Source organism: Astyanax mexicanus, chromosome 4, assembly GCF_023375975.1.
Source record: "Astyanax mexicanus isolate ESR-SI-001 chromosome 4, AstMex3_surface, whole genome shotgun sequence".
NCBI lineage: Eukaryota > Metazoa > Chordata > Actinopteri > Characiformes > Acestrorhamphidae > Astyanax > Astyanax mexicanus.
In genome coordinates, this window is record NC_064411.1 from 23,967,678 (window position 1) to 23,989,349 (window position 21,672).

At 37.6% G+C, this 21,672-nt stretch overlaps 4 protein-coding genes across 7 annotated transcripts in view; 2 read left to right on the forward strand and 2 right to left on the reverse strand.

Moving 5' to 3' along the window:
• Window positions 1-10,406, forward strand: part of LOC125801250 (zinc finger protein 271-like) — a 140,506-nt gene extending 130,100 nt beyond the window's left edge. For 2 of the 3 annotated variants that reach the window (XM_049477675.1, XM_049477676.1), the window contains exon 2: window positions 6,450-10,406. In XM_049477675.1, the coding sequence (XP_049333632.1) occupies window positions 6,614-7,786 (1,173 nt within the window). In that variant the 5' untranslated portion in view covers window positions 6,450-6,613 and the 3' untranslated portion in view covers window positions 7,787-10,406. Of the gene's footprint in view, window positions 1-214; window positions 538-6,449 lie in introns of those variants that run through there. The other variant, XM_049477674.1, reaches the window with a different exon arrangement.
• Window positions 1-21,672, forward strand: part of LOC125801365 (zinc finger protein 239-like) — a 362,996-nt gene that overhangs the window by 276,292 nt on the left and 65,032 nt on the right. The gene's annotated exons all lie outside the window — the stretch shown is intronic.
• The window catches only part of LOC111188530 (zinc finger protein 239-like), a 214,745-nt gene that overhangs the window by 184,371 nt on the left and 8,702 nt on the right, over window positions 1-21,672 (reverse strand). The gene's annotated exons all lie outside the window — the stretch shown is intronic.
• Window positions 1-21,672, reverse strand: part of LOC125801263 (gastrula zinc finger protein XlCGF26.1-like) — a 114,495-nt gene that overhangs the window by 84,125 nt on the left and 8,698 nt on the right. The gene's annotated exons all lie outside the window — the stretch shown is intronic.

Here is a 21,672-nt window from a genome sequence, read left to right on the forward strand (position 1 = left end):
CATTATTAAACTATTATTTAGCTTAACTGTTCCATATGTAACTCATGTTCATATGGAACAACTGTTTTAACTCATTTTCTCAACACAGAATAACATCAACTGTTTTAGCACCACAGAGATAATTATTAAAGTCTTTAAACTGCAGTTTTAATCCCTTTTAAACAAGCTCTGATTGTAACTCAAGCATCAGTAGCAGTAATGCTAGTGACTTTACTGACTAAAAAACATTAGTTGTAGAAAATGGAAATATAGAGGCACGTTTTCTGTCCTATTTAGTGAAATACTTTGTTCTACTTTGTGAAATTAAAGGAAACCCCCAGAGAAGTAGTTATACAGTGTTTTAAATGAGAGTTTTAGCTTTTTACTCCATTGAGCTCCATGCATTGAGGACTCCCTCGCGGGCTCCCTCTAGCGGTGATGGGGTATAATGTGATATAGCGGGGGAGGGGGCGGGGCTCTACATAACCCGGATGAGGCTGAGTTTCCGGGGTCTGTAGCTGGAGCGGAGACAGAGCAGGATCAGCTGAACTACAGAAGGTACGGAGAATCTCTCTCTCTCTCTCTCTCTCTCTCTCTCTCTCTCTCTCTCTCTCTCTCTCTCTCTCTCTCTCTCTCTCTCTCTCTCTCTCTCTCTCTCTCTCTCTCTCTCTCTCTCTCTCTCTCTCTCGTTTACAGATCATAAACAGGATAACGGAGCCTCACACTCCTGCCTTCCCTCCCCCACATCACTAATACACACCTGAGATTAATCTGAACTAAACCTGAGATAAATCAGTTTTGTGGAAATTCCTTCTTAAGTATGTGTGATAAGTCTCTACTCATTTCTTAGCTACTCTAGTTTAGATTGTTTAGTTTAGTTTAGTTTCAAAATTTCCTTCTACTAAATCCAGTTTCACAGTTGCTGGGAAGTCATGTGACTTTCCCGTCAAAATAAAAGTCAGCTTGTAAAATGTTAAATTTAAGAATGCATGAATTAATGATTTTAGTGATTATAGCAAGGAGAAGTTCAGGTAAGAAGTGGAATTTTACTAAGTGACGTTAATTGGCTTACTGATTTAACAGAAAACTTGCTATTTCACTGTAATAATGAACATAAAAATTACAATATATTTAGCCCCGCTGTTATTAAGAAATCCCAGCTAAACCATTACTGTTGAATACAGTCTCCATACAGTGCTTCTTTAAAGATACTTAAATAAATAAATAGTTAAATGACTCTTAACAAGACAGTATCACATATTACTAAATTACCAATGTTTAAAAATTTAGTAGATCCTGTTAATTATGATATGAGTCTTTAGTTAAAGGAATTTTAATGGTGAATAATGTCTAAAATTTTTTCATGTAATAACTAGTTGAACCATTAATTAAAAATTGTACAATGTTTCTTACTGTTGTAGGCAAAGTTAATTGATGTAAACTTATTGGTAATGTTATCTGTATTTAAAATATTTTGTTAAACATATATAGATGTGTCAAACAATGTGATTTAATGTTTAACAGAAGTAACATTATAAAGAAAAATATATTTATTTCAGCTGCTGACAGCATGTTTTATACTGTACTATTTCACAATCGTACATTTTAGTACCTATTTTATTATCTATATTATTTCATGCATTTATAAGTTTGAAAAAGCTTTTAATTAGTTTTAAACTTTATCAAACTACTTAATAATATATATTTTTACAGATATAAAACAGAATATTATTACATATCAGGGGGACTTTTATTTTGACAGAATCGTTTAGGATCACAATAGGCCATCGCAGTTGTGTAGTCATTTTGTAGTTGGTGACATGTTGTTGTTTATGCCCATATTTGGGGTTTCATGTCTGAACTGTTTTTGTAAATGGCAAAAATGAACAGGCTTTTCAAAAACTCGCCTCTATCTAAAGCTGGGCGATATGGCCCAAAAAAAAAAATCTTTTATTTATTTATTTTTTTTTTTATCCGATTTTCGATTTAAACAGATTTTTTTTCCCCTACTAAAAATGAAATTAAAGAAATTGTTAAAAACTAGTTTTTATTTATTTAGTTTTCACTTAAATGGTTAAAATGGTTGTGGTTAAAGTGCTACCAGAAACAAGCAAAAACCAGAAACAATGCAAAACATCTGGTAACTTTTCGAAAGCTAGTTTAGGTACTGACACAATGCACCCTCAAACTTAAAAAATAAATAAATAAACCCATCCTCAAAGAACAAATAGAAAGAAATAAAATGGTGCCCTTTTTGATAAAACTTACAAAATAAAAAACAAGTACAATTAAATATGCTATTAAGTAAAAACTTTTCCCCTTTGGGCTTGAATTGCAAAACAAAGCTTTTAAAGTGCCAGTAGTGTTCTATAAAATGAGATGATCTTTTCTCATTAATATGCAAAAAATCATAAACTGTAGTGCATACAGTACCTGGTACGTAGTTGGAAGATGTGTCAGGGACAGTTGCTTGTTTTACTTTGGATGGTGTGCTAGTGCCGTTGCTGCGTTCATTCCTTTGAGAGCAGCACTTTTCCCACTCCGCTTCAGTTTAAGGTGTAGAGATAAATTTGTCGTGCTGCTTCGTTTAGAAGCAATCGGTTTAAACACACCTTACAGCGAGGACCTGTTTGGTCCACGTCCGACGCCGCAAAACTGAACCAACTCCAGATCACGGAGCGAGTTGCTCCGTTTTCGGGCACGAGTTCTGCCGTCATGTGTGTGGGGTGCCTGGGGGCGGGAGAGAGAGAGGGGCGGGGGGTGCGTGTGGGAGAGAGGGGCGGGGCTAAGCTCACTCTGAAGTACAGGAGCCCACAGGGGAGCTTCGGTGGTGAAAATTAAAACTCAGAGAAAATCGATTTTCATAAAAACACATCGTCCTTAACTGTAAATTAGAATTAATCAAAAAATCGATTAATCGCCCAGCTCTACCTCTATCACATTCTGTGCTGAATACATATGTTTAGGACCCTGTACTTTTATTTTCCTCCTGAACATCACTGGATCCTCTGAATTACGAGATCGTTTAGTTGTCGTAATTAGAATAATGCTAGAGTTTAGCTAATGCTACAGTGCACTGAACTGACCTCACAGCACAGCAGCACAGAATGTGAGGGGACTATCAGAGATTAGGGATGTCCCGATCCAGCTTTTTGAATCGATCCGATACCGATAATTATATGCACTTCCGATCCGATACTGATATCGGCCGATACCGGCCTATCCGAGCATGTATTAATGTTTAAAGTTATTTAGCCAACGTACTTACTGTTGTTAAACTCATGTTGAAAACATTTTACTCTTGATAACAAGTAGCCAGCTGAATAAGGTGTGTTTGAATAATTAGGTGTGTTTGGTTGGTAAGGAGAAACTGACCTGTTAATTTAGCAATTAATAAACTAAAAATAGACAAAATAATAAATAACAATGAGAAATGGTGACAGTAAACCAAGGCTTAAAAAGTGCAAATAATATTGTAAATTGTATTTAAAAAAGCAAAACACACAAACTGAGTAGAAAATAGTCTATTAACAACATCAGTACTCTTGAGTGCTGTACTCATCAGTGCTTTTGAACAAGTTTAAACCAAAGCTTAAAAAAATCAGTGCAAATATTGTAAACTTTTTATGAGCAAAATGCCTTCTACTCCCCAGTCTCCTCAACACTTTGCTGCTCCAACCCCATCTACAGTCCCCATCCCTTCAGTTCCAACTGTTTGCCCTGCCTGCAGTCCGAGCATGATGGGGAGATTCTTTTTATACAAAGACGAGCATTTCAATATGCTCAGGTGTCAGCTTGCTCCTGTGTTAGTAATGTAACCATAATATAATAAATATTTTGTCTAAGCAATTAAAGCTAAATTATCAAAATAAGCTACGTTTCACACAGTTTTACCTTTTAGTTGCATAAATAAGAAACATAACATGTTTCATAAACTTCTTTATTTGCAAATAATTGTGAAATTTACCCATACCCACTAGTTGAGATGTGATACTACAATAAGCATAATGACACTAAAAACACAACAAGCAAACATCATAATGTTAAGAGAGAAAACTTTATTAAATTCAAAGAAAAAAACTCCTCATAAAGGGCGCTAACGCTGCCTCTAGCCGGTCTGACCGGAGTTCATCTTTCTCGGCCTGGGGAGATGCTATGCTTGTGTACTGAAGGTGTGCTGAAAAATGCGGACCGGATTTTACTCCCACTGGCAAAAACACAGCAAAAACTGGAATGAACTATCTAAATGGGTGCGCTGGAAAACCCGGATAGGACTTTTAAAAAAACTGGATCGGCATTTTTCGCGTCCGATCCGATCCAAATATCGGATCGGGACAAGCCTATCAGAGATATAACACTGGCTGTAGAGCTCCGGTCAGATCACGATTTGGATTATACATATACATTCCATACTGAGCTCACTGCTCATAATATTACTTGCTCAGAAAAAAAGAAAAACACTATATTTGAAAGTCATTCACTAAATGTGTATTTACAGGACAAATTATAAGAAGTGATGATATTTAAGGTGGAATGGGAAATTAATTAGCTAGAGTGAGCTAACGGACAATGCCTAAAAACGATACAAAGATACATTTTGTTCAGATAGCTGGTTTCCAGGCTTTAGTAAGATTTAGTTAGTTTTTTTTTTTTTTTTCAGATTTTTCCCCATTTTCTCCCAATTTGGAAATCCAATTGTCCCACCCCTTTGTGCGTCCCCATCACCAGTGACGCATGTGACCTTCGGAGGATGCGGACGAGCACACGCCTCCTCCGACATGTGTGAAGTCAATCATCCCTTTTTTCGAGCTGCTGCGGATAAATCATTGCCTGAGCAGCTAGCGTACTCGTAGGAAAGCACAGCGGCTAGGCTCCAATTAATCCTCTCACAGACGCCTCGTGCCGCCCAGCGCCACCTTAAGTGTGATGGGGAGAGAGCACCATCTACCCACCCCAGAGGGAGCAGAGCCAATTTTGCTCCCTCTAAGCACCGGCATCTTGATGGCATGAGCGGGGGTTCGAGCCTGCGACCTCCTGCTCATAGTGGCAGCGCATTAGACCGCTGGACCACTCAGCGCCAGATTTAGTTAGAGTTGATGAAATTGTGGGTAACGTTAGCTTCTGTAAAACTGCAGCAGGTCTTGGAGCTGGTGTAGAGCTTCTGCTGCTCTCTGGCTCTGCAGATGAACTTAGGCTTTGAACCGATGTTGTGATACACCACCGTGTCCACTATATTAATTTGATAAACAAATCAGTTAAGCCATTGATGTGGAGCTGCACTTTTCTGGGTAAAAATCACAATTACACATTTCTCAACACATTTTCATTTGTGTTTTTTATTCTTAAAAGATTTTGATCTACATATAACAAAAAATATATGTACGTGTCTTGAACACAGGAGTGCATATCACTGTTAGCCTGAAGCTACTGTGGTGGAAGTTAAAGTGAGCTGCAGCAAATCAGAAAATTTAAAATATTTATAACATAAAATAAGTGTGACAGGTAGGGGGCGCTAGACCACCAAAAGTTAGGAGTCAAGACCAGAAAGAAGAAAGAGTCCACTACAGGGACACTTTATTTAGCATATAATTCTAAACAAGGTACACAGCCACAGGCTGGGGCAAGTAGGGCGTTATCAAAACGTAGACGTGGAAAATAAGAAATTAATGAAGTAAATAGACAAAAATATATATATATATATAACGCCCCTTAGATAATTAATTTTAACAGGGGCAAGCAGATAGCTTGCCTCCTATTTAGGGTTAATAGGGGAATTTAAACAAATAGCAGAGGTGGGCTAATTCTAAAGCCTCTAAGAGGGAGAAAAAGGAATACAAGCAAGGCGCAGCGTTTGTAGCCTCGGAGCTTGAATTTCAGTAGAGGCTTGTGGCTTCTTAAGCAGCCTGGCGTAGCTTCAACTCCCGGATTAGTCACACAGCGTTTAGTCAGCTGGTGGAGTAGAACCAACCACCCCGAGTTCAGTTCGCTTCCTCCAAAAACGCTGTTCAGCTGCGTGCCTCAGTGTCTGGCAGCCGTGTGTAATCGTAGCGTCCCACCCCCCTAGCCACGAGGTCTTGGTGCCTTTCCAAAACACTGAACCAGCAGGAGCGTTCAGCACCCTGGACTTTTTTTCTTTCTAACAATCTAGGAAAGTTCTCAGCTTCTAGTGAGACCTGAAATGAATTTAGACTGTCTGTCTGAACAGTGGGCCATCCTTATAAAGGCATTAAACAGGTGTCAGCCTGATTCTTGCAAGTGGGGAAAAGTGGCCTCCCTCTAGTGGTTGGAGGACCACCAGCGCCCCCCTTACACTATGGACCTACAATGGGAAAAAGTACAGAATCTTTTTTGATAATATGAAGATGTCCCAGTAGTTTTATCAATATGTTTTAGGCAGTTCTTTTCAGTTAATTGACCTGGTTTTATTTTAATATTTAATGGCATTTTTCTTTGTTTTTTTTTTTTTTCAGAAACAAAAATATTCTCCTGAAATTCATCACCAACAACCAAGATATGTAACAAAGAGCAATGTTGAACTGCTGAAAGATGTGAAGCAGAAGCCATCCTGAAGAATCTCCAGAACACGCAGAAATTGTTTGCTACATTTAACAGGTAAATTAAGCCAAGTCCCCACATGGAGGAACATCAGCACTCTGTCAAGAGTTTTACTAAACAGAATGATCTCAAAAAGCACCAGTGCATTCACACAGGAGAGAAACCGTATCACTGCACAGACTGTGGGAAGCGGTTTAATCAACAGAGTCATCTCCAACGACACCAGCGCATTCACACAGGAGAGAAACCGTATCACTGCTCAGACTGTGGAAACAGTTTTACTACACAGAGTGAACTCAAAATACACCAGCGCATTCACACAGGAGAGAAACCGTATCACTGCACAGACTGTGGGAAGCGGTTTAATCAACAGAGTCATCTCCAACGACACCAGCGCATTCACACAGGAGAGAAACCGTATCACTGCTCAGACTGTGGAAACAGTTTTACTACACAGAGTGAACTCAAAATACACCAGCGCATTCACACAGGAGAGAAACCTTATTACTGCTCAGACTGTGCAAAGCGTTTTAATCAACAGAGTCATCTCCAACGACACCAGCGCATTCACACAGGAGAGAAACCGTATCACTGCTTAGACTGTGGGAAGAGTTTTACTGCACAGAGTGATCTCAAAATACACCAGCGCATTCACACAGGAGTAAAACCGTATCACTGCTCAGACTGTGAGAAGTATTTTACTACACAGAGTGAACTCAAAAAACACCAGCGCATTCACACAGGAGAGAAACCGTATCACTGCTCAGACTGTGGGAAGAGTTTTAAACAACAGAATGATCTTAAAAAACACCAGCGCATTCACACAGGAGAAAAACCGTATTTCTGCTCAGACTGTGGGAGGAGTTTTAATCGACAGAGTACTCTCAAAAAACACCAGCGCATTCACACAGGAGAGAAACCGTATCACTGCTCAGACTGTGAGAAGTGTTTTAATCAACAGGGTGATCTCAAAATACACCAGCGCATTCACACAGGAGAGAAACCGTATCACTGCTCAGACTGTGGGAAGAGTTTCAATCGACAGGGTGATCTCAAAATGCACCAGCGCATTCACACAGGAGAGAAACCGTATCACTGCTCAGACTGTGGGAGGAGTTTTAATCAACAGAGTCATCTCAAAAGACATCAGCGCATTCACACAGGAGAGAGACCGTATTACTGTTTCAAGTGTGAGAAGTGTTTTACTACACAGAGCCATCTCAAAAAACACCAGCAAATTCACACAATTTAGATACCGCATCACTGCTCAGACTGTGGAAAGAGTTTAACTACACACTCATCTTAAACTGCATCAGTGCATTCACACTGGAGAGAAACCGTATCACTGCTCCTACTGTGGAAAATGCTTTATTGAACAGTCATCTCACACTGCAGGGGATGATGTTTCCATGTTGTTTTCATGTATGATTGAATATCTACAGTACAGGCCAAAAGTTTGGACACACCTTCTCATTCATTGCGTTTTCTTTATTTTCATATCTATTTCGTCACTGTCCTATGAAAAACACTTATCTCCATTTTTTATGATTTTTAGTCTACTACATAATTTGAAACTATTTAAATTTTTAAACTGTCACTTACGCTGTGCCAAAATTTCTTGATGAACGGACCAATAGAATCTCTTCAAAATTACCTGAAATAAACTCTTTTTACATTGACTTCCATTAAAAGTTTGCAAGGTTTTTTCTCTCTCCTGTAAAGTTGAACAGCGACGATTTACATTGTAGACTCACTGAAGGCATCAAAAGTATGAATGAACACATGGAGTTATGGATTCAACAAAAACAAACTGAAAACATGTTTTATATTCTAGTTCTAGTTCAAAATAGCCACCCTTTGCTCTGATTACTGCTTTGCACACTCTTGGCATTCTCTCATTGAGCTTCAAGAGGTGGTCACCTGAAATGGTTTTTCAACGGTCTTGAAGGAAGGAGTTCCCAGAGGTGTTTAGCACTTGTTGGCCCCTTTGCCTTCATTCCAGCTCACCCCAAGCCATCTCGATTGGGTTCAGGTCCGATGTCTGTGGAGGACAGGTCACATAATTCCATGTGTTCATTCATAGTTTTGATGCCTTCAGTGAGAATCAACAATGTAACTAGTCATTAAAATAAGGAAAATGCATTGAATGAGAAGGTGTGTCCAAACTTTTGGCCTGTACTGTACATTTGTTAATGCCTACAGAGATCTCCACCACTTAGTCGAACATGTTGTGGTTTAATAAGTTTTAAACATTGTCATACATGGTACCGCTAACTCCATAAACTAAGAACATATATTTCATAATCCTGATATTTTTAACCTTTTTCGTGATATGAATTGTAAAAAATTGTAAGAAAACTTTACTCATTTACAGGTGCAATGCATTGACCTTTAGAACTAATAATATGAAACATTTAAAGAGTGTGGATTTTATAATTCCAGGACATGCTTGGTTAAAAAATTGAGTATGTATCTTAAAACATATTGTAGATTTCTGAAGTTGTGATCCACAGAGTTGATCAGAGTTTGATTTACTTTTCTTTCGGACAAGCAGTTAGCCAGGTCTAATTTTAAATTACTAATGAACCAATAGAAGCACATTCATGTAGGTTTCTCCTCACACCAGTAAGAAGATTGGAGTCTCAGTGAAAGGCCAAAAGACCATGGAACCTATCACAGCATTTGATACTAACACAGAGTAATTCAGACTTTGCAGGGCAGACAGAGCCCATTTTTTAGAGTAGTTGCGGTAGGAGTTAAGTTCTGAAGATGGGAGAGTTCTCCCTAAATGATATAGCTGTTAGGAGTAGATTAGGAATCTTAGTTTACAACTAAATGTTTAGTATCAAATCTTCAGTGCCTATGATTATAAGGTTTTGAATGCATTTAATCTTTTTTTCTAGTATATGCAGATTTATTTATTTCCATTAATTTCTAGTATCTCTGTTTTCACCCTGTGGAAGCCAACCTCAGTTTGCTAAGACTAGCATAGCTTAGGTTAATGCTATTAACCGCCAGGCCCCCACCCATATGAAAAGAGAAGGGGAAAACACCACCTGAGGAACTCCAGAGAGAGTGCTCCCAAAATTGAGACCCAGAGCCACAGAGAGACGACACTGTCCGGGTACTGCCGGGTGGACTGGAGGAGCATCCAGACCCCGCAGAGATGCCAACAAAATCCTTTCCAGAGGTTAAATAAAATACTCCAGCTGTAGTTCTCATACTGAAATCCACCCACTCCAGACTTATGTATGGAGTAAAGTTCTCCTTCACTCCATCTGCTGGTGTTCTCTTTGGTCTATGGTTCAGTCTGTCTGATTTAAAATCTGTTGGCATAGATGAATACAGAGGGATATTTAGTTGTGTTGTATTACTCAAGCTATATACTCCTTTCCTTATTAGACATGATATCCCCAAAAGTTCCCCAAGTTCCCTAAGAATAAAGTTATATGATCGTTTTTATCCAGTACCTATTTGCTAAGTGCGGACCACGCCTAAAGAAGTAGAGAAAGAAGAAGAAAAAAGGGGAGGGAACTCAGGGAAATTTGGGCTGGAGTTCTGAACTGCGTGCTTGAAGAAGCGTGCAGTTATATCCCCCCCTTTTTATTTAATAAGAAGTGGAAGAGTAGAAAAAGGGGGTTGTTGGGGAGGAGGTGGGTTGCGAACTTTCGTCACGAGAGATAGTTAGTTAGGGGAGGTATTTATAGGACGCTTGATTGATACGGGGTGGAGTTAGAACGTAGAGTTCGGGCGTGGTCCTTCTCCCAAACTTTTGTTATTACATAACATCATCTATTATCTTTGTATTGCTTCACCTCCATATTTACTTTTATATATGTTTGTTTTAATAAAAAAAAACTTTGATATTGCAATATCTGCAATCTCAGTGTGTTTTCTCAAGAAATGGTTGGTAACTTCTCTGTGACCTGATGGATCTTCAGAATGAATTATGTTATTATTTTGTAAGTACTAACTGGCACCCAAAGGAGAATTTCAGTGGAAAAATGGACTTGGGTGAAGTAAACAGTAAACCTAGCAACTCCTTAGCAACCACCTAGCAATTGCTTAGCAACACCATAGCAACCACCATGGATACCATAGCAACACCTTAGCAACCACCTAGCAACTGGTTAGCAACATTATAGCAACCACCACAGATAGCATAGCAGTGCATAGCAACCATTGACAGTATATATTAACTGGACCAAGCCATCCCACTGATTTCAATGGAGCCAGGTGAGGCCAATCGTGTCACTTCCTGATCGGCTTCTCGTGGGGCGTTAACCGGGAAAGTGAGAGAGTGCGCAGGTGCCAGCATGATGCGAATCTTCCCCGTGCCGTGCAAACAACTGTACTGTTTATAGGAGCTGCACAGAACTATTCACTCCAAAAAGAACACAGTGAGAACTTTTATTGAATGAACAGCAGATATAAACTAGAATTACTGCAAGCCAATATCAGTCCACGGATTTACTGAAGATTATTAATAGTTTGTCTATATAACAAGCATTTAGAAACTCTGTAATGATAATAATAAATGTGTAATATAAACTATAGTTCTATCTATACATTATAATTCTCATGACCTATCTTACTTCTATTTACTATTATCTTACATTGCTTTTCTTGCTTATGGCTCCAATCCTTGGGAGAGCCTGAAAACAGCTTAATGTTGCTTAATGTACTAAATCAGTTAACACCAAACTAAACTCATTCATTACTCTTCATTACTACTCTATACTACTGTAAGGATGAACTTATACTCCATTAGGAAGCGGTACATTTTACATAAAGATTTTTTTCTTTTCATTGAAACCTAAAAAAAATCATTATTGAGTATTTAAGTATTTGTTAGGTAATTTGTCTTTGGTGAAATTAATAGCTAAAGGCCAGAGTAAACCTACAGGTCAAATGCAAACATAAACATTGTAATACCTTGTAGTGTAAAGCCCTTAAAATATTTAAAATATGAACCGATCTACAAATGATAGTTATGATAAAGGACATTCCAGAAAAAATAACAACAAAACAATATAATACATGATCAAATAGAGTGCACAAAAATGAGAAATAACAATGACAACTTGTAGGAATTCATAAAATGGACACAAGCAGGTACCTTGATGTTCAATTTTATTAATCACTTCAGCTTCATCAGCTGTTTTACAGATCTTTAGAATAAATATACAATTAAAGGGAAAAAGGGAGAGCAATACATAACAAAATAAAATACAACAGAATTAACATTGTATTATATTTGCATAATAAGAGGTTACTTTGACCCTGTTTGACGGCAATCGAATACTTTTGAATTTAAAGGAGCAACCTTATTGGTTATTGTTCAAGTATTGGTTCAAAGACACCCCTAAATGAATGGAAGTGAATGGACAGCTTAGCTCAAATGGTCCGCTCATCTCTCAGCAGCACACGTACGGTGGCACGTTTTGGAAGGGAAAAGCTGGGGGCCTGATAGCAACCACCTAGCAATGCCTTAGCAACCATCTCGCAACTGCTTAGCAACATATTAGCAACCACCACCGACATTATGGCACCCACCTAGCAAAACCTTAGCGACCGCCACAGACACCATAGCAAGCATCTAGCAACGACCATAGCAAATGGTGGGAGCCATTTTAGCTGCGCAACCACCCTTTTCTTCAGAAATGCACTCATTGTGTTCTGTAAAATACTTCTCTGTTTTAACAGTCCGTTACTTGCAAGATCTGGCCGTTAGTTGTTAGGTTTTTAAGCAAACTGTACTTGTAAGACAGAAAAAAACCAGCCAGACCAGCCAGAACCAGTTTTTGGGGAACTGACCAGGGTGCCTTCCTTTTTTTTCCCAACACCATCCTAACTAAACGTACAAACAAAGCATTTGCTGTTTTACTGACCATTATTATTCTCAGTTAGCTAGCTAAATGTCAAAATCACAGCATTTCCTCATTTACTGACCATTATTATTCTTAGTTAGCTAGCTAAATGTCCAAATCACAGCATTTGCTGTTTTACTGACCATTATTATTCTTAGCTAGCTAGCTAAATGTTCATATAGGCCATTTGCTGATTTACCGAACATTATTATTTGTAGCTAGCGTAGCTAAATCTCCAGAACACAGCAATTGCTGTTTTACTTACCATTATTATTGGTAGCTAGCCTAGCTAAATGTCCAAACACTGTGTAAAGCTTTGTGTAAAACAAAAAAACTTTGTTTAAAGTTTAACCTGACATGACCACTACTTCTGCAAACTTTTGAAAGGTGAGGACAGTACAGGTTCTGAGGATGAAAAAGATGAAGTAGTTGATTAAGTGTCTGATATAGCACTGATTAGAGTGCACTCAGTACTACAGAGATATGTAATTTTCCTGAAATTATTCCTACTTAAAAACATGTATTAAATCTGTCAGTAAACAGATGATGTAATGCAAGTATGATTATGCAGAAAAGTCACCAAACTATCAGATGACAAACAGCTCTGCAGAGGCCAAATCTCATACTTATTTATAGGTTTATAATTGAGAATAAGTAAAGGTGCATATAGTATGGTAAGTACATAATAAACTGTCGGTGCCCTGCAGATTTGGACAGATCCTGAAAGCAGCAAACCACTGCACAGCGATGGTTAAGTTATTTTACTAACAATTACCAGTTTCTTTATCAGTTTATCTAGCCTATTACAATTTTTAAATATATTTGCTTTTAATGTTGTTTGCTTGCTTGCTTTGAGTCTAGATATTATAATGTGTATGATTGGCAGTATTTAATGTTACTAAGAAATATTCAGTTGGTACAATTAAAGGCAGTAACAAATTAACCTCCCCCCCCCCCTTCAATGACAGACCCTTAAATTTATTTTCAGTCCAGAAATTACTTTAAATTTTTTCCCCTGTAGTGAAAACACCAATGTTTATGCACCGATTGCCATTGATAGCAGTTCAGAGTCGGAGGAAACTGTGGAAACACAAGAAGATACAGTTGTAAGAAAAGTATGTGAATCCTTTGGGATTATACTTGGATTTCTGCATAAATTGGTCATTAAATGTGTTCTGATCTTCATCTAAGTCAGAACAATAGACAAACACAAAAATGATATGTTTGCATGGTTCTATTGAACACAACTTGTTAACATTCAAAGTGGAGGGGGGGGGTGTATGTGGACCTTTTATAACTGGTTGACTCTCCTGTGGCAGCAAAAACCTCAACCGAACGTTTCCTGTAGTTACAGATCAGACCTGCACAACGGCCAGGAGGAATTTTGGACCATTCTTTTTCACAAAACTGTTTCAGTTCGATAAGATATCGATATTAGAGAAGTTTCGGTGTACTCAGGAAATGTGTACCCAGATCTTCAGGGAGGAACATGAGCTGCACCTGGGGAAGGTCTTCAGCTTTGTACATCTGAGTGTTCAGGAGTTCTTGCTGCTTTATATGTATTTCTCAACTGAAAAATTCCAAAAGAACAATCCACTGAACAACAAACAAGTAAACTCTTAAAGTTTTTCAGCAAGTCAACAAAGACTGACTTCCTCAGCAGTGCCATAGACAGAGCCTTACAGAGTGAGAGTGGACACCTGGACCTGTTCCTTCTTTTCATTCTGGGTCTCTCACTGGAGTCTAATCAGACTTTATTATGAGTCATACTGACCCCAAAAAAGAGGACATCTCACACCAATGAGGAAACGAGGAGGTGAACCTGGAGGAGTTTAACCTCAGGAAATACGATCAGGAAAGTGTCTTCTGAGGCTGCTGCCAGTAGTTAAAATATCCAGATGAGCTGTGTAAGTATTTTCATTCAGGCCTTCACACAGTTTTTAATCAATTGCTGATGTGTAGAATCAGTTTCCATTCAATCACTGGTGGATTTACATTATTCACATTATTAAATACATACATATAGCATGAATTATCCTGTGTGTGTAATAATAATTAAACCCTCATTTTAATGTAAGTAGTACATTAAGTTTCTGTATTAGACTAATCATATACAGTTTAAGAAAGAAGTTTGGAAGTTATGAAGAAGATATGTAACATTTTTTAAAAATAAATTCCCATTCCTTGTAGATCCACTCTAAATTAGCACTGGGTGATTTGAATGAAAAATCATGTCTCAGTATGCCTGAGAGCAATGATGATTAGCAATATCACATCATGAAAATTTCATATAGAACATACATTTCAAGTGTATGTATTTATTTCTAAAATGTATGTGAGCAAATGTGTCTTTTTTTCCAGAGCTTAACTGGGAAAATAGAATAAGCTCTTGGTGAGCTTTTGGTGAGCTGCATGCCCACACTGATCACAGTAAATTGGAGCTTTCTGCATGTTAACTATTTCAGTATAAAGAAATATCAGTTCTTTTAACAGACAATAAATTTCACACTTAAATTCTGTTTTCTATTTTTGTCAATACATTCTAATATTCTTATTTGGGTTTATTGTAAAATCATTTGTTTATTCTTATTTTTCAGACTAGCTTCATGTAATCTTGGAGTAAAGTGTGGAAATCTGGAATCGGTTTTTAAACCTGGAAAACTCCCCCCTGAAAGAGCTGGACCTCAGTAACAATGACCTGCAGGACTCAGAAGTGGAGCTGCTCTCTGCTGGACTGAAGAGTTCACAATGTAAACTGCAGATTCTCAGGTCAGTGTTTCAGGTTATCAAAGACCAAAATAACAATCAAGACAACAAATGAAAACACAATTAACTAAAGAAACTAACTTGGCAAAAGGGAGGAGCCCAAAAATCTTTCCCTGCTCAGACTTTTCCATGCCTTTTAATTTGTCATGGTACTGCATCTACAGAATAAATACAAAAGAAAACTGCATAATCAGGTCCAAGGAGAAATAACAAGACCAGGCATTCTAACATGAAGTAATACCTATATTTAGGGGTTAATGTCAGTGTTTTTTCCACAGTAATTGTACTCTTTTATGCACATTTCCTTTCTTTTATCCATGTCTGTCTGATCCTAATAAAATCACAATTGACTTATTGGCACCCGTGAATTTAGTATATGTACTCTCAATAGCCTTTGTGAATGTAATGAGTAGGGATTTAAGAAGTAGTATAATACAGAAAGATGAAAATTTTGAAATAATAAAAGGTGTCAACATTATTATTTTTTACACAAATTACACCACCAAGTTTGGCCCCAACTTCCACTGTAATTTGCCCCACCCCCATCCATTGTTTTCTGGCTGAATGACTAGAACACTCCAACACAGACAAGACAATAACAGAGAAGACTGGTGTACGGTGTCCAGTTGTAACGCTCCGGAGCCAGTCTCTGTTCAGACTATAGAAAGCAGACCTGCTCTCTCCTGGATTGAAGAGTTCACACTGTAAACTGCAGATTCTCAGGTCAGTGTTTCTGTGATTTTTAATTTGAAATTTTAAGGGCTGTCAAGAAGAGCAGCTTTAACCAACACATCCAATGTCATCACATTGATTGGACTCCAGGTTGGCTGACTCCTGGCTCCAATTAGCTCTTTGAAAAGTCATTAGCCTAAGGGTTCACATAGTTTTTCCACCCTTTACTGTGAATGTTAAACATGTTGTATTTAATAAAACCATTCAAACATATTTTTATGTGTATTAGACTGTGTTTGTCTATTGTTGTGACAGATAAAGACATTTAATGACCAATTCATGCAGAAATCCAAGTAACCCCAAAGGGTTCACATTGATCCTCAGCAGACTAAAACAAGTATCATGGCTATGGGGAAACTGGCATTCCAGCAGCTGGAGAAAGGAAACCTGATCTTCTACGAGGAAGATCTAAGAGAGAGTGGTATCGATATTAGAGAAGTGTCAGTGTACTCAGGAGTGTGTACTCAGGAACTTGAGCTGCACCTGGGGAAGGTCTTCAGCTTTGTACATCTGTACATCGAGTGTTTAGGAGTTTCTTGCTGCTTTATATGCATTTTTCAACAGAAAAAATCCAAAAGAACAATCCACTGAACAACAAACAAGTAAACTCTTCAAGTTTTTCATCGGACCTGCTCTCTCCTGGATTGAAGAGTTCACACTGTAAACTGCAGATTTTCAGGTCATTGTTTCTGTGATTTTTAATTTGAAATTCTAAGGGCTGTCAACGTTAAATTGTTAACACATGCTGTTAATTTGGAATCAGAAACAAGTTACTATTTTTTAACGCAAGTTTTTTTTTACGGCACCAAGTTTGACCCTAGGTTTTGCTGCAATCTTCCCTGCATCTGCCCAACATGCAGATTTTTTTTTCTGAATGAATGACTAAAATGCTCCAATCCAGTATACAGCTGTAACGCTCTGGTTCCGCCCCCTTTTTGTTTTAAATTATGCACATATAGAGATTAAAAAATTTGTAAGAAGAGAGATAGAAAGAAATATTTACAATATAGACAAGCAACATACAATAGAACAAGACAACAGACAGGAGGTGTTATTGTAATATGTATTGAGCAGGTATGTTAAAAAAAGAAAGTGTTTACAAAAACAAACAGGGGGAGGGATTAGCTCTGGATAAAGTTCAAAAATGGGGACCAGATGTTGTTATAGTGATTGATATTATCTTTTCTGGCAAATGTGAGTCTTACCAAATTGGAGTGTTCAGTTAACAGGTTGTACCAGTGCATTGTTGATAGTCTTTCCAGGTGAGTAGAATTATTATTTTAGCCATTGTTGTGTTTGAAGATATTTTGAAGTTGATGAAGATGAAAAGCCCCCAAGGAGGGCTACAGAAGGAGAGAGTGGGATGCTGAGGATCTTGGATAGCTTTCCCATGACCTCCGACCAAAACTGTCTATCAGGGGGCAGTTCCAGAATGCATGATGGAGGTCATCTATTGTGCTTGGACAGTGTGTACAGGTGTTGGTGAGGCCCATCAGGTGCATTTTATGGGTAGTGAAATGTATTCTATGTAGTATTTTGTATTGAATTAACTGTATATTAGAATTGGGTGACATTGTGAATGTGTTGTTACAGATTATTTGGCAGTTATTTTCTGTTTGGGTGCCAAAGTCTGCAATTCATTTGTCAGTAGCAAAGTAGTGTCGTCATGGTATGCGAAAAGTTTATAGATTTGGGAGAGTAGTTTCTTGGTTTTGAGTGATTTTATTTTCAGTAGTAGAGGAGGGGTTGGTTCTTGAAGGTTTTTTATATCAGTGACCTTTTTTTTAATAATCTCTTTAAACTGTAAGTATTGGAATTGACAGTTTTGTGGTAAGTTGTATGTCTGTTTCAGAAGGTCGAAGGTCAATAAGGGAGCAATCACTGAAAAGGTCCCCCAGGCTTAATATTCTTCTCATTTTCCATGTTGTGAAGATGATAGATGTATTGTTAATTTTGAACATAGGGTTGTGCCATATAGGGGTGGATTTACATGGGTTGAGTTGTAAGTTGAGGATTTCATTTGCTTTCCACCAGGCAGAGAGAGTAGTGTCTATTGTCTTATATTTGAAGCATTCATGGGTTCTAAATGATTTATCTATAAAAATGATATCTTGGGTGGTCAGGTTTTTGCAAATGTTTTGTTCTATATCTAGCCAAGAGAAGTTTGAATTGTTGGTCGTTTTATGAATATACTGTAATTTATTAGCAATAAAGTAATGGTAAAAAATTGAGGCATCCAGTCCAAAATTCTTCTTCTTTTTTTTTTAAGAGTAGTTGGTTTGAGCCAGGGTTTTTTACCTTTCCAGTAGAATGAATTAACTGCTGAGTTCCAGCCCAGGATTGGGATAAGGGAAGTCGTGGTGAAGAGATAATTAACTTTGGGGAAAATATCCATTTTAACAGATGCAATTTGGCCAATTAAAGATAATGGGAAATTATTCCATCGTTGGAGATTATCTTTGGTGTTTTGTAGTAGTGGTGTAAAATTAAATTTGAATAAGTGCTTTAATTTTGTTGATGTATAGATTCCAAAGTATTTGATGGTAAGTCCTTAGCATCCCAATCAATATCAGTAAGAGGCAGAATCTCAGATTTGCACCAACTTATGGAGCAGCCAGAAACCTTACCAAAACTACTGATGAGACTATGCACTGACGAGAGGGAGGTGGAAGGGGCTGTTAGATAAAGTAAAATATCATCTGCATATAACCTGATTTTGTGGCAGTGCAAATTTGTTTTGATACCTGAGATATTATTATTCTCTCTAATGGCTGAGGCAAGTGGTTCGATAAAAAGTGCAAAAAGAAGTGGTGATAATGGGCATCATTGTCTGGTTCCACTCTTTAGGGTGAAAGATTTAGATATTATTCAATTAGTGATTATATATGCTGATGGTGACTTGTATAAAATTTTAATCCAGTTGGTGAAATGAGGGCCAAAGCCAAAATGGTTAAGGGAGGTAAAGAAAAAGGGCCACCAAACCTGTCAAACGCCTTTTTCCGCATCTATAGTTAATGCTATGGCTGGATGTTGGATCTTAGTGTGTGTTTGATGTGTGTATAGTTTTATTACGTTAAATAGTCACCTCATATTTTCTGAGGAGTGTCTCCCTTTGATAAACCCAGTCTGGTCTGGGTGTATAAGTGAAGAAATTACCGATTCTAATCTTAGTGCTAGGGCTTTGCTTATAATTTTGACGTCTGTGTTTATTAAAGATATTGGACGGTAGTTGGAACAGTGTGTAGGATTTCTATTAGGTTTGAGACTTGTGTAATTAAAGCTGTATTCATGGGATGAGGTATTTGGGAATTTTGGAGGATTACAGTGATCATGTTGAAAAGAAAGGAGAAATGAGGGGTCAAAAGTGTTTATAAAATTCTTCAGGGAAACCGTCTAAACCTGGTGATTTATTATTAGGCATAAGTTGTAGTGCTTTTTCCAGTTCATTTATGGAGAGTGGCATATCCAGATGCTCTACCTGGTCAGTGGGTAATTTGGGGAGGGAGACACTCTTTAGAAAAGTGTCAGCTTTGGTATATGTAGTAGTATGGTCTGGGGTGTATAAATTATTATAGTAATTGCTAAATATGTTGTTTATTGCTACATGATCGTGTGTTATGTTTCCAAGAGTGTCTTCTACTGCGGTGATGCTAGATTTCTCAGTTTGTTGTTTCTGTCAATTTGCTAATAATTTACCGGTTTTATTGCCAATTCATAATGATATTGTCCAAGTTTAAAAAGTGTAAGTTGCGTTTTTTTGAGCTCATATTTGACTTGAAGTAATTCTTTATTATTTATATTAGTAGGCATTTGAGAGACCAGGGTTTCCAGTCTCTTCACCTCTTGCTCTAAGAAATGTTCTCTTTCTGTTTCTTCCATCGTGAAGAAAGAATGCCCATTCTTCTTTAAAGTATGTGATAAAATCTGGATCTTTGAGTAGAGATGTATTGAATCTCCATTTGGGTTTGGGTGGGGATTTAATTTCTGTTGATTATTTAAAAGATGCAGGGCTATGGTCTGATATATTAATGCTATCAATGTTAGGCTCTGTTACTCTAACCAAGACATAATCGACACAGGAGTATGTTTTATGATGTGGGGAGTAATGTGTAAATTCTTTGTTATTTGGGTTGAGTAGTCTCCAGATATCCATCAGTCCATATTCTGTCATGTATTATTTAATAGTGGATGAAGAATCGAGAGGTTAATTGCATAATGAATTGGACCTGTCTAGTTCCAAGTTTAATATTGCCTATTAGAACATGGGAATTTGGAAACATCAGTTCATAAAAAAGGGAGTGGAAAAATGAGAATCTGAATTTGGACCATATATACTAGCTATTGTTATATTATTTTTATGAATACTACCATTGATGATGATAAATCGTCCTTTTGGATCATTGGTAGTATTGCTATGTATGTATGGAGTAGTTTTGCTAAAAAGAATGGAGGTACCACGTTTTTTTAGAGTTGTAAGTTGAATGGTAGGTCTGGCCAATCCATCTGGCCTTCAGTTTCTGGAACTCTGCCTTTGTAAGATAAATTGCTTGCATTAGGTGTATGTCTGACTTCAGTTTATATAGATGGTTTAGCACTTAGGTTCTTTTGGCAGGTGAGCTAATCTCTTGTATGTTTCAAGATGTTATGTTCAATGTTACAGTCATAATACTACAATATTTACAAGTGACAAGATGTTAAAGAATGATTCAGTGTTGCTGTTCTGCTCAGAGACAGAATATTGGGGGATGGTCTTGGGAAGGAGGGGAGGGGCAAAAAAAACAAATAACACAAAATATTTTATTTGAGGGATGGGCCAAATGGAGATTACAGAGTTAAATGTAGCTAAGGTACATTCAGTTGGTAAGATGAATGGAGACTAAAAAAGAAAATAATAATAATAATAATAATGATAACTAATATAATAATTGTGGTATTGAAGAGAAAAAGAATGAAGTAGAAAAAAAATTGTATATATACATATTATAAACACAATCAAAGAATATAGATGAGAAATAATAATAAACATATATGTATACACATTTGTACATATACATATATATGCTCACAGACACACACACAGTTTTCAATTCTTGATTACTTATGTTCGCACACATACACCACCACCCATATGTACTTCCATACTCATTCACACACACTCACTCTCATATACCCACTCACACACATGGAACTGGATGAGAGAGAGAGAAAAGCCATGTTGTTATATTGGGGTCCTGGAAGAGTTTCTCATATATGTACAGTTTATCCACTGCGAGAGCAACCTTTTTTTTTTCTTTTTCCTGGTTTTGTTTCAGAACTTGGAGCAGTTTTTCCGCCATTCCTGGATTTCACAGGGGAAATGGTCTTTTGGCCATAGTTTGTTCCTTTAAACTCTTTGCCGCGACTCTTAACAAGTTCTATTAGTTCAAATTTGGCGACCATTGGTCTTGGTCTGTTGCTGTTATTTTTAACTCCAATGCGGTGGACTATGTTTTTGACAGTGTCCTGTGAAAGTTTTGGCGCAGACTGCATAAATTCTTTTATTGTACGCTCTGGATCTTTTTGGGGTTGTTCAATGATTCCCGAAAATACAATGCTGTCACACATGCTGTGGCTCTGGTGGTCTTTCTTTCATTAGTTTCATAGTAGTCGTCCAGGAAGTCCAAAGTGTTATCCAGGGTTAAATTGTGGAGGTATTTTTCTTAGTTTGCCGGTGTTTTCTTTCAGCAGCGTGACGCCGCCATGTTGGATCTCTCGAAGTCTCGCAATGGTA